Below are 11,932 nucleotides of genomic sequence, written 5' to 3' on the forward strand. Positions count from 1 at the left end.
GGCGTCCGGTCTTATACCCACCTGGGAATTGGTCAAGGCGCTAGCTTCGGTCCGGAACGCGGCGGATTCGTCAGTCCGTTCCTGTTTCCCCGGCGGCGGAATCGGTCATGCACGCGCCGCGTCGTATGGAGATGACGGCGCTGACATCGTAGGTCCCGCGTGCCAGGCGGAGAGGAAACAGACAACAGGGAGCAGCGCCAGATTGAATGGCCCACTCGTCAGCGAGTTGCGCAGCGCGCGCGCGCGGACGATGACCAGCGGGGTCCACCCAATCAGTTGCCGTGGGGAAGCGGTCGCGCCAGCGCGTGTGAAGTTGGGCTGCCCGAAGGTGATTCAGAGTTGGGCCAAATAGGGATAAACTGGCCCAGAAAAATTCCTTTCCCCCTTTTTATTTCCTATTTCTTTTCTTCTCACCTCTCTTCTCCTTTAAATTTAAATTTCAGATTTGAATCCATGTGTGTGAGGTTATAATTTAGGCTAAACGTCTATAACAATATGAACTAAATTTTTAGTCCACTTATTTTTATTTTATCCTATTTGTTTAGTGTTTTCTTCTCTCTTTCTTTTCAATTCTAGGATTTCCTTTAGGATTTAAATTTTTATTTTTGGAATTTAATATATTTCTTCTTCAAATTATTTTATGTTGACACAAAATGCACACAAAACAAAATCCAGCATGATGTCATGGTTTGGTAGCATATCTTTTTATTAATTGTTTTTGGGCATGGTGTTCACATATGATGATGCACAAAGATCAAACTCACATAAAGAAAAACTGTTTCTCTATTGGTATTATTCCTAACTAATTACAAAGTGGGTGTTACACCGGCTTGTAGTTGTGCTTAAAGTTTATAAATTTCAGATTTGCCTATTCACCCCCTAGGCGACTTTTAGTTAATATGTAAGCTATTTCTCTAGCCAAGCTTTGAATTAGTTATTAGTCGTCTAATAGCCAATCTCTATCGAGGTAAAAAAACTAGCAAGACACTCTCAATTAATTTAAGCTATTTTATTAGCAGCTAATTTTAGGTCATAAACAGTCCTATGATTTAGAGAGAGCCGGTAGCGGTAGCCCATCAGGCGAAGACGTTGGTGACGTGTATAGATGTCCAAACGGGCGGCACGGCCCGGCCCAGCCCGAGCCCGTTTGAGCCCGACCCGTTTGAGCCCAAACTGATAACCGGGTCGGGCCGTGGTACCCGATGGGCTGCCTATGCCGTCCGAGCATGGCACTAAACAGGCCCATCCTTGCCGGGCTGGCCCAGAAAGCACGGCCCATGAAGGAGCCTGGCCCAGCCCGAGCACGGCAAGTAACACAGTTGCAAATTCACACAGTTCACATTTGCACATGCACATAAATTCACATAGTTTACATTTGCACATCCACATAATGACATAAATCACACAGACACACAGTTGAGTATATACATATTCACACTTGCACATGCACAAAACATAAATATAAAGATAAGTAATATAAGGGATTATAGTTGTTCGTGCAATGGCTGCCTCATTAAAAACCTTTCTAGGTAAAAACTCACTCCTCGTGAGAAAACCCTAGAAAGGAAAAAAAGAGTACAACCCAACTCTGATTTAATAGTTCATGTCAAGGTTGTTCAGTTACATATTACAGCTTACATCACCAGATTTCCAAATCAAAAGAATAGAGTAGGAACTAGGAAGATAAAAGTCCTAAGGGTCATCAAGATAAAGTCCTTCAAATGCATCTTCAAGTTCTTGGTCCTGTGTACAGTGCTACCCTCTAGCTTCACCAAGTTCCCAGTCTTTCATGCAAAGAAGCATCTCTACCATTTCTGGTGCTAGGCGCCTTCGTTGTTCCTCGATTATCCTGCCATAGAGACTAAATGCAGATTCTGAAGATATAGTTGAAACAGGAACAGAAATAACATCCCTAGCTAAGATGGAGAGAACATGATAGGACAACTTATGTTCATGCCACCAGTTTAGGATATTGAAGTCCTCATCAAACTTCTGTAAAGTGTCACTATCTAGGTAGGAGGACAATTCTGTGTCAAGTGAACTAAGGCCAGCACTAGAGTGTGCTTGTTGAAGCAAAGCAGATGCTGATGTTCCACTACCAAGGTTAGGTGTGGTAGAACTAGGATAAGTGAACTCAGATGTACAATCAGATGCATAAATAAATCCCCAGTTTTGTTTTCTTTTACCTGTGATAGTTGGAGGAGGATGAGGCACTTGATGCCTAACTGCACCAAACTTTAGATCATATTTATTAAACATTGTAGACAGTTCACTTTTCACATAGGTATAGTAAAGTGAGTAGTCACTACCAGATAACCTAGATAATAATCTCAAGATATTGCTGAAACCCATTAGTAACAACTCAGTGATTCACAGATGGACAGTGAAACAACTCAGATTAAAAGAATCACATATCAGATTAATAGACTGAGTTAGAAAGAATCACAAATCAGATTAATAATTTGAATCAACTGGACAAATTAATAGTTTGAAACAATCACAGATGGACACATTGAATTTTAAAGAATCTAGTAACAGCTCAGTGATTCACAGATGGACAGTGAAACAACTCAGATTAAAAGAATCACATATTAGATTAATAGACTGAGTTAGAAAGAATCACATATCAAATTAATAATTTGAATCAACTGGACAGATTAATAGTTTGAAACAATCACATATGGACAGATTGAATTTAAAAGCATCTAGTAACAGCTCAGTGATTCACAGATGGACAGTGAAACATCTCAGTGATTCACAGGTGGACAGTGATCCACTAAATATTCACTAAAGTATCGAACTGGAATCCATGGTCATGCAAGTAATGTGAAATCCAATAACAGGTGGATAGTGATTCAGCTCAGATTAAAATGAAGATCTAGATCACAGTTCACAGGTGGACAGTGATTCACTAAAAATTCACTAAATCCTATCTCATAAACCTGAGCTCTGGAGGAGGGAGCACCGGATGCGCCGCGCTGGTAGGAGGGAGCAGGGAGGTGGGAGCACAGGAGCTCTCGAGGAGGGAGCACCGGATGCGCCGCGCCGGTAGGAGGGACCAGGGAGGTGGGACTTGGGAGCACCGGAGCTCTAGAGGAGGGAGCACCGGATGCGCCGCGCCGGTAGGAGGGAGCAGGGAGGTGGGAGCACCGAGCACCGTAGCTATGGAGGAGGGAGTACCGGAGTGCGCCGCGCCGGGAGGAGGGAGCAGGGAGGGAGCACCGGACTGCGCCTGGGACGGAGTGCGCTCGGGACATACTGCGTCGGGAGGAGGGGCCAGAGAGCACCAGAGTTCTCGAGGAGGGACCGAGGGAGCACCGGAGTTCTCGAGGAGGGACCGAGGCAGCCGCGCGCCCGCGCACCGTACCGAGAGCCCCGGACGCGCACGGGACCAAGAGCACCGGAGGAGCAATGGAGGGAACCAAGCACGGAGAGGAAGCCGCCGCCGCGCATGGAGAGGAACACCGCCGAGAGAGACCGAGAGCCGGATCTGGGAGTCGCCGCACGGAGAGGAGAGGACGCAGGAGTGAGAGAGCGTTAGGGTTAGGGTTACACGACGTCTTCGCTCGGACTAAATAACACGAGGCTTGCTACGGTCTGCGGATGCGGGATGCCCTATTTGGGCCGTTGGGAATGGGAGGAGGCAGGCATCCCAATATTTTTCTGGTAGAGTGCTGTGTGAACGAGCCGGTTTACAGGCCCGGCTGATAACGGGCTATGCCCGGGCCAGCCCAACGGGCTTAAATTCCTGTCGAGCCCGACACGCTCTACGGGCCAGGCTAAGCCCAGGCCCGCTTCAACCCATGCCGTGTCGGGCTCGTGTCGTGCTAAAAAACCGTGCTCCGTGCCGGGCTAACGGGTCACGTGAGTGACGTGGCACGCAAGCAGTTCAGCTTTCGGTTCTCCTGCCGGCGGCGCCGCGTCTTTTCCCGCACCTTCGCATCGTATGCCACTTCAGACGCCATGGCCGTGGCTCCGCCTCTCTCAACCCACGTCTCCCGAACTCTAACCTCAAACCTGCACCTCTGGCCGCGGACCCACGGTGGCGTGGCTCATGCGCGGACGCGGGCTCTGATCCCGACACCGGCTGCGGCGTGCGCCTTCCGTTTCAGTTTCCGTGTTCGCGCCACCGCCAGTGGCTCGAAGCTGCCGCCTTATCCTCTACCCGATGTCTTCCCCTACATTACCGCCGAGTGGGAGGCCGTCGCGAAGGGTTGGGCGTGCGCCGCCGTCGCCGTATACTGCCTCTCCCGCGCAGTGCCCGCCGCGGGGCGCCTGCCGCGCGCGCTCGCCGGCGGCGGCGGGGGAGGGGGCGCGGCTGTTGTGGTGGCAGCCAGGGGCGGGGTCGCCCTCGCTGCGTTTGCATCGGCGCGTGCCGCCGCTACATACGCGCAGCAGGCGTTTCTCTGGGAGGCGGCGCTGCAGGCGGCGGGGCGGCTGCGGGAGCGCGCCTTCGAGCGCCTCCTAGAGCGCGATCTCGAGTTCTTCGAGGGTAGGGGAGGGGTGGCTGCGGGCGACATCGCGCACAGGATCACCGACGAGGCGGACGATGTCGCGGATGCCTTGTTCTCCGTGCTCAACGTGAGGTTCCTGGAGACTTGCATTCGTCCTTATTTTATCTGTTGCCGATCGACTCGCAGTCGCTTCAGTGAGTAACAAACCTTTGTAGATTAGATGTGCAGGTTGCTGTGTTTGTTAGTTTTATGGAATGTAGGTTTGCTGTTCGTGGAAATGCCTGCATAACTGTTAGTTTAATTGTTGAATTGGTAGTCTTAAAATTCAAAATTTGAACTTTCTGAATTTGAGCTTTTCCTTCACATCTTATGCTAGCACTAGTAAGCATCTGTATACCGGTTAAATTTCACCAAATTTGATTGCACTTTCTGATCTTCAAATATGTTGGTTACTTCATCAATCATGGAGGCAAAAACCTCCAACATAACGCAACACATTATGGCTGCTGTAATAGTTACAGTCCAAGTGTCCAACTCCACGCCAATTGTGCCAATGCATGGTACTCTGCACATATATGGATTCTGACTACTAATTTGACACAGACGATTGTGCCAACAAGCTTGCAGTTGATAACGATGGCCATTCAGATGGTGACAATCAATCCCATGCTCTCATTGCTTGCAGCAACGGAAGCCATGTCCACAGTTCATATTGTTGTTTCATAATCACATCTATTTGCATTGTTTAATTTCCATTGTATAAACAGGTCATTCCATGCATGTGCTTCGCCATAGTCAATCTTGGTAAAAGGCTTCGTCAAATATCCAAGGAGGCACATCTTAGCCTCGCCATGCTCGCATCATATCTCAACGATGTCTGGTTTAGTCATAATTAATTGTTTGCTTGTATATGAAAAATAATCAACAGCTGTGCAAGGACTTCTATTTACAACTTTACGCATTTCCTTTATAGGTACTTCCATCTATGCTGACTGTGAAGGCAAACAATGGGGAACTTAAGGAGATCATGAGATTCCAAAAGTTAGCTCGTGCTGATCTAAAGAATAATTTGAGTAAGAAGAAAATGAAGGCTCTCATACCTCAAGCGGTTCGAGCAACATACATTGGGGGCCTGCTTGTGCTCTGTGCTGGGTCGATAGTTGTTTCAGGCTCATCCTTTGATGCTGAAGAGTTTCTGTCTTTCCTAACAGCACTTGCTCTTGTTGTGGAGCCTATTCAGGTCAATCGAACATTTACATTTATTAGTTTCCTATTGTGTATGTTGCTTTCTCATGTTTTTTCCTTGTATGAGAAGTTGCACACTTTTTTTGAACGAAAGAGAAGTTACACACTTACACTACCCATTTTAAAACAAAATGGATAAACATACGCAATTATGCCAACAAGATGGAGCAGGAGCATTGAGCATCTTCCCAGGAAGACTTGTCTCATGAATAGGAATTATAAAAACTCGGCCGGGGAGGGAATGACCGTCTTCCCGATATAATACTAAGAATAGATCGAAACATTGGTCCCAGCCGAGAAAATCCCTGAACCCTGCGTCCACTCTGCAACGGTCCAACTGAAGGGTGGCGCACAAGACATCGTAACCCGAATGCGGATGAGGCACAACGAGGTTTTTTTTTAACCAAGCCGAAAATTTTGGCTTGGTTAAGGGTGTTTGCGTTGGAAGCTGCAGAGATGGTTATTTTCTTTGAGAGAACTTTTCAAAACTATATAGAATATGTGATATTATATTTACCTTCTTCCTATTATTTTCTTGCATGTAGCCATGTGCCACTTCTTTTGTATTAAGAATGTTCTTGATTTAGTTCTAACTGCAGCTTGTTCAAATGCATAGGATGCAGGGAAGGCATACAATGAATATAAGCAAGGACAGCCAGCATTAGAACGCATATTTGATCTTATGAGGTTCAACCCTAAGGTACTCACTATCTCTTGTTTCTTACTGATTATTTTTTTATTTTTCATTATATTATAAAAAGGGTATTCGGTAACCTATACTATCCAAAAGTATATTAATCTTTTATTACAAAAAATCTTGAACACCCAGGATAGGTGCATTCAAATAGAGAAAATGGTTCATTGCACCCACACTTGTCCACACCCACTTGTATAAAGATCATATCACATGCCACAAAGATGAACGAACCAACAACAAAACCAGTTCACAGTAGTAAGTAGTAACGCATCTAGAAGCCAAATCTCCTGAATAGAACACAAACCTGCTTATAGAAAATAAAGTTGTAGATTAAAACAAACTCTCAACCATAATGGCTGAGAAAACCCCGAACCCTAGCTTCACCCTATAGGGCAGATCACACTGCAACTGACCCAAACCAAAGAACAAGCAGAGGTCACCATAGGCTAGCGCACTTGCCACTATTTTTGTTGGGTTGCCAGCGATTTTTTTTTGCCACGAGGATTTGTACACTGGTTGGTGTCTCCCTGAAGTGGGGATACAAGGGTGCTGTTAACAAAACACACTTCCCTAGCAAATACATGGGTGGTTAAGCGGTGATGGGTAGACTCATTAGTGTGGTCACAAAGCGAGTATGTCTCCAGGTGATAAGTCATCTTCAAGCTAATCAGTGAGCTGTTCAATACAGGTTATGACCAATCAGCCTGAGAAACAATTTGCATTTTGCCGGAGCCCAACATTTATAATTTATATCTCAAAAACTTGGGAACAATAGAGGTTATGACCAGTCAGCTCTTTCCATAGAAGAATGTGTTGTATGGAGATTTTGCTGAATAAACACCTGACTTCGAGAAGTTCCAGCAGCGTTGGTATCAACTCAGACACAATAATCCAAAATGTCTAGATATTCCTGAATCAATGACAGAAGGTGCTCCACGTATATCCTGTATCCAAATGGCAGAAGGCACTTGTAGATTGCTCGTTTAGGAACAAGGGATACTGGATGAAAGGCATGGTAAAAAACAGTCTGCTCCTATAACCATCTATGCAACCAAAATGAATTGCTGCCATTGCCTACTGGGAAACTGGCTCGCTGTGTTTTCTGATACCACAGCCAGTCCTCTACTCCTCTAAGCTCCCATGGTTGACAAACTTTTGGCAAAAGAATCAAACAATAGCTGCCATTGGCCTGTTCCTTTCCTTTCCATAAGAACACATGACAAATTTTTGTCGATAACCTTGATTATTCTTCCCCGGAGATCTGCAGCGTATCTATTTAACTATTTTATTTTGTTTACCTGATCAAGTTTCTTTTAGTTATTCTTTCCCGATGGAGACGCACTTGAAGGAACAAAGAAATTTATTGGGGTTTGATTAAATTAATTCAACATTTCATTTTTTTTCGAGAAAATATCATTTTGTGCAGAATGTGCTTAGTTTTGATTTAACCAAGAAAATGTAGTACATTGTTGTTGTTTCTCTCTAGTGATGAGTCACTTCCTTTGTATTTATAGGTGACTGATAAGCCAAGGGCAATTCATTTACAAAGTATTAATGGGGACATTAAGTTCCATGATGTTACATTTAGATATGTTGATGACATGCCTCCAGTAGCAGATGGTGTGAATCTTCATATTAGACCGGGAGAAATAATTGCTTTAGTTGGACCTTCTGGTGGAGGCAAAACTACTCTTGCCAAATTACTCCTCCGTCTTTATCATCCACAAAAAGGTATTGAACTAAACAGCAGTAAAATACTGAGCAGGTTTTGTATATATCCTTGTATATGTCTTCGTCTTTTACCTTAAGTTCAAGATCTCATATTTCCTTTTCTTGGTCATTTAAACTGTATAGTTTCTTATAGCATGGATTTAATTATGTTTCCTTGTAGGGTATATACTTCTGGACAACCATGATATTCAGGACATTCAATCGCAATGCCTGAGAACACATATCGCTTTTGTTTCACAGGACACTGTAAGTCTGGTGCATGCATGATCTCCCATTCTATTGATGTCTCCTCAAATGCTGTTATCTTCCCAGATTAGATCTTTTGTAAATATAATGCAAGTTGCATTTTTAAGATTTGTAGTTTGTTTGCTACTGGTGAAACAGTATTGTCCTGCGGTTTTATCATTGTATCATGTGAATAGTAGAGATGGAAAGCAAGTCATATTTTCATGTCAACTGATGGATGAATCTAATATACTAAGTGGTTCAAGTTCTTGATCAGAAATTATATGTTCAAGTATGAAACTCTTAGCTCATTTTGGTGATTGTTGTTCTGCGGTCTGCCGCATCACATTCTGTGTTTGAAATGATATTTTGTCAACCTTTCATCTGCACTTCTAATGAAAAACTAGCTCAGTAGTGCTAAATCATCAACACAAGATACAATTCTAGGCATCTTTCTGTTTTGCATGTAGAGCTATGCATGTTTTTCATTATCATCGTGTTTGTGCATCACTCGTTTCTTGTTTATTTCATAGATGCTATTTTCTGGGACAATTGCTGAAAACATTGCTTATAGAGACCCTGTGGGAGATATTGACATGAATAGGGTTGAGTACGCTGCTAAGATTGCCAATGCTGAGGAGTTCATTAAGATGTTGCCAGAAGGGTACAATTCAAATGTGGGACAGAGAGGTTCTAGTTTGAGCGGTGGACAGAAGCAAAGGTAAAATGCTCACTTTCCAGTTTCCAGACTACCTTGTATCACAAGGTAAACATGTTGACCATACACTATCCAGTAGCATCTTTTTTGTACCGGAACAGGTCCATTTAATTTGTACGGTGTGTTTTTATCCGCAGGTTATCTATTGCCAGGGCAATCTATCAAAATTCCTCCATATTGATAATGGATGAAGCAACTTCTGCTTTGGATATCAGATCTGAGCTGCTACTGAAAGAAGCGCTTAGTAATCTAATTGCAAAACACTCAGTAACTGTAAGTTCTTGTATGTGTGGTCAGGCCATTCCTGCATCGGCGTGCTTTCCGATATCAATTATTGCTAAGTAACTTCTTCCCTTGCTGTGACTGAATACAGGTTATCATCATTGCTCATCGACAGGAAATGGTCCTAATGGCTGACAGGATTATTTCACTAGAGCGCGGTGAATTGCGAGAGATGTCGAAACAGGCATTTTTGTCTCAAGATGGTCACTTCAGCTTACCAAGGATCAGGAGTCCAAATTAGGGTGTCCAAACTAGGGTGAGACTTGGCATGGGTAATGGTAGTTTCTCTCGTGAAGATTTGTTCATATATTTGGCCATGGAAGAAAACGATTGATAGAATCACATTTCTTGCCTGAGCCCTGCTCAGAACTTTGGCTTCTTGGAACCTTGTTTCATCCCAACAGCAACAAATCTGTCAACATTATCGAAGGTCGTCTGCCGGAGAGAATAGCAGGCTCCTCAGCGGCATTGGCTCCTACCTGCTGCAAGATTCTCCTCAAGACCTCAACAGGAAGGTCAAAGCAAGGTATAGGGTTTTACCAATTTTTGTACACATGAAAAAGCACAGGTTCCTTACATCCCCCGCCCCCGCCCCTGCATACATGCAGGATGCAGTAGTTGAGCTGTATATATGCCAAAATAAAGTTATTCGTTTTAGATTTTTTTATTGCCAAACTCCAGATTGGTGCGTTTCAGAATCGTCAGGTAGTAAACGTGTAACTGAGGTAGCGACAGAAACAACGTAAGAAAAGCAATGATCTTTTGAGGAAAAAAATCAGTACATTGCAACATCGAACGCTGAAAACGGTATCAAACGCGTGCGCACTATAGAGCAATCTAGAAATATAGTGACCAAGTATTTCAGCAGTGGATATAGCAAATGCATATTTTAGCAACTGGCAGTCTACGAACATACATGTGTGATTGGTTGTTGTGTACGTGGGGAGGCATGCTCCTGATGCGGCTAGGTTGATTTAGAGATGGCAATGGATAAAAACCCGCTGGGTATTATTTACCCAAACTCATACCCGCGAAGAAAAAATACGCCCGCTAAAAAACTCATACCCATGACGGGTATGAAATTTTGCCTAAACCCATACCCATGCGGGTTTCGGGTACCCAACGGGTTTCCCATACCCACTAACATCAACATAAAAAATAATTCATCATGTAAATGACAATCAATACATTAATAAGCTAGCATAAAAGGAACAAGTGATAACTAATTTTAGCCTAAAATTTGTTACATGAAGTTTATTTCAATTAGAACATATTTAATTAATAATATTATGAGACATATTTATAAGGAATGTTGATTTTAAGGCGAGTTTTAAAAACCCATGGGTTTGCGGGTATGGGTAGTGGAAGAACGAACCCGTACCCACGTACCCGTTGGGTTTCCATTTGAACCCATTAACAAACCCATGGGTAGAGAAATTGACCCAAACTCATACCCTAATAGAGCAAAAACCCACCGGGTTTCGGGTAGCGGGTACCCATTGCCATCTCTAGGTTGATTGGTTGTTGTGTACGTGGGGAGGCATGCTCCTGATGCGGCTAGGTCTATGTATAGGCTTTTGTTTGATTGTTTGCAAGGACATATATAACTAGTGTTTGATTGTTTGCATCATAGCGTGTATTACAGAATAGTGCATAAATAAATATTTAAATATTATACAGACATGTGGCTTAGTTTTGTTCACAAGAATATCAGAAACATGAATATGAAATCAGATCGGTGATTAAATCTTTTAATTAAAAGATATAGTGAAAAAACAAACTAAAAAGGCATCTTGAGATGTGTGCATGTGCATGTGGGGGGCTGTGCCTAGTCTACATGTGTGCGCGCGCGTCTGCATACGCCTGCAGCAGGTGTTTCGGCCTGGCTCTAGACGCTTTGAGGATCATACAAACATGTATATGTGCATGCATGTATATGTGCATGCAGACAACCAAATAAGTGGTGCTTTAGGATTTGCTGGTGCACAGACTTGAACCAAACAGATAACACATGATTGGTTGTAGGGGTGTCTCACACCCAGCATCGTGCCAGCCTAGGCCGCTGGAAACGAGGGGGAGTTGCGTTTTCGCGCATGCAGGCAGTGAAAAAACACCAACGTTGCATGTGTGGGAGCAGGCGGTAGAGATGCTATGCAGGCATCCAAACACGCACCAAGCGTGGTCAACGGAACGCCGCGGGCTTGAGCGTAGTCAACCAATCAACCAATCACCCGGATAGTGTATGAATATTTGAAAACACACACTTATGGCTTTGTAGTGTGGTCTTGTTAAGGAAGTCTTTAAAATTATGAATAGCATTCATCAAATGCACAACATAGTTACAAACATCACAGTTCAACAATTGTGAGACAAATGACACTGGTCCCCCAAATGCTATGCTTAGCCACTTCTAACCTCATCAAGGTATGAGCCGAAACCTGTGGAGCTAGATAATAGAGAGCCATCCATGCCAACCTTGGTTGATTGTTAGGGACTTCAACCTCATTAGAAAGACCGAAAAGCAGAAATAGACATGGAGGGGATATTGGTCTCATATTTGCTTTCAATGCTGCCATCAGT

General features: G+C 43.9%; 1 protein-coding gene across 4 annotated transcripts; it reads left to right on the forward strand.

Moving 5' to 3' along the window:
* Positions 1-3,867: 3,867 nt before the first annotated feature.
* LOC103646496 (ABC transporter B family member 29, chloroplastic) lies at positions 3,868-10,019 on the forward strand. Of its 4 annotated transcripts, none has more exons than XR_002267168.1 (10): positions 3,881-4,581; positions 5,058-5,105; positions 5,222-5,329; positions 5,428-5,694; positions 6,316-6,399; positions 7,911-8,127; positions 8,288-8,373; positions 8,886-9,118; positions 9,208-9,343; positions 9,444-10,019. XR_002267168.1 is itself a non-coding variant. In XM_008671224.1 (10 exons), exons 1-10 carry the CDS (start codon positions 3,964-3,966, stop codon positions 9,591-9,593), a joined length of 1,902 nt encoding a protein of 633 aa, XP_008669446.1. In that variant the 5' UTR covers positions 3,881-3,963; the 3' UTR covers positions 9,594-10,019. The 4 variants fall into 4 exon arrangements, 3 of the variants coding, with proteins under 3 accessions (XP_008669447.1, XP_008669446.1, XP_008669448.1); XM_008671224.1 differs by having other exon boundaries at positions 8,886-9,073; XM_008671225.2 differs by lacking the exon at positions 5,058-5,105 and having other exon boundaries at positions 3,868-4,581; positions 8,886-9,073.
* Positions 10,020-11,932: the final 1,913 nt, after the last annotated feature.

This window comes from Zea mays, chromosome 2 (assembly GCF_902167145.1).
Source record: "Zea mays cultivar B73 chromosome 2, Zm-B73-REFERENCE-NAM-5.0, whole genome shotgun sequence".
NCBI classification, from domain to species: Eukaryota; Viridiplantae; Streptophyta; class Magnoliopsida; order Poales; family Poaceae; genus Zea; species Zea mays.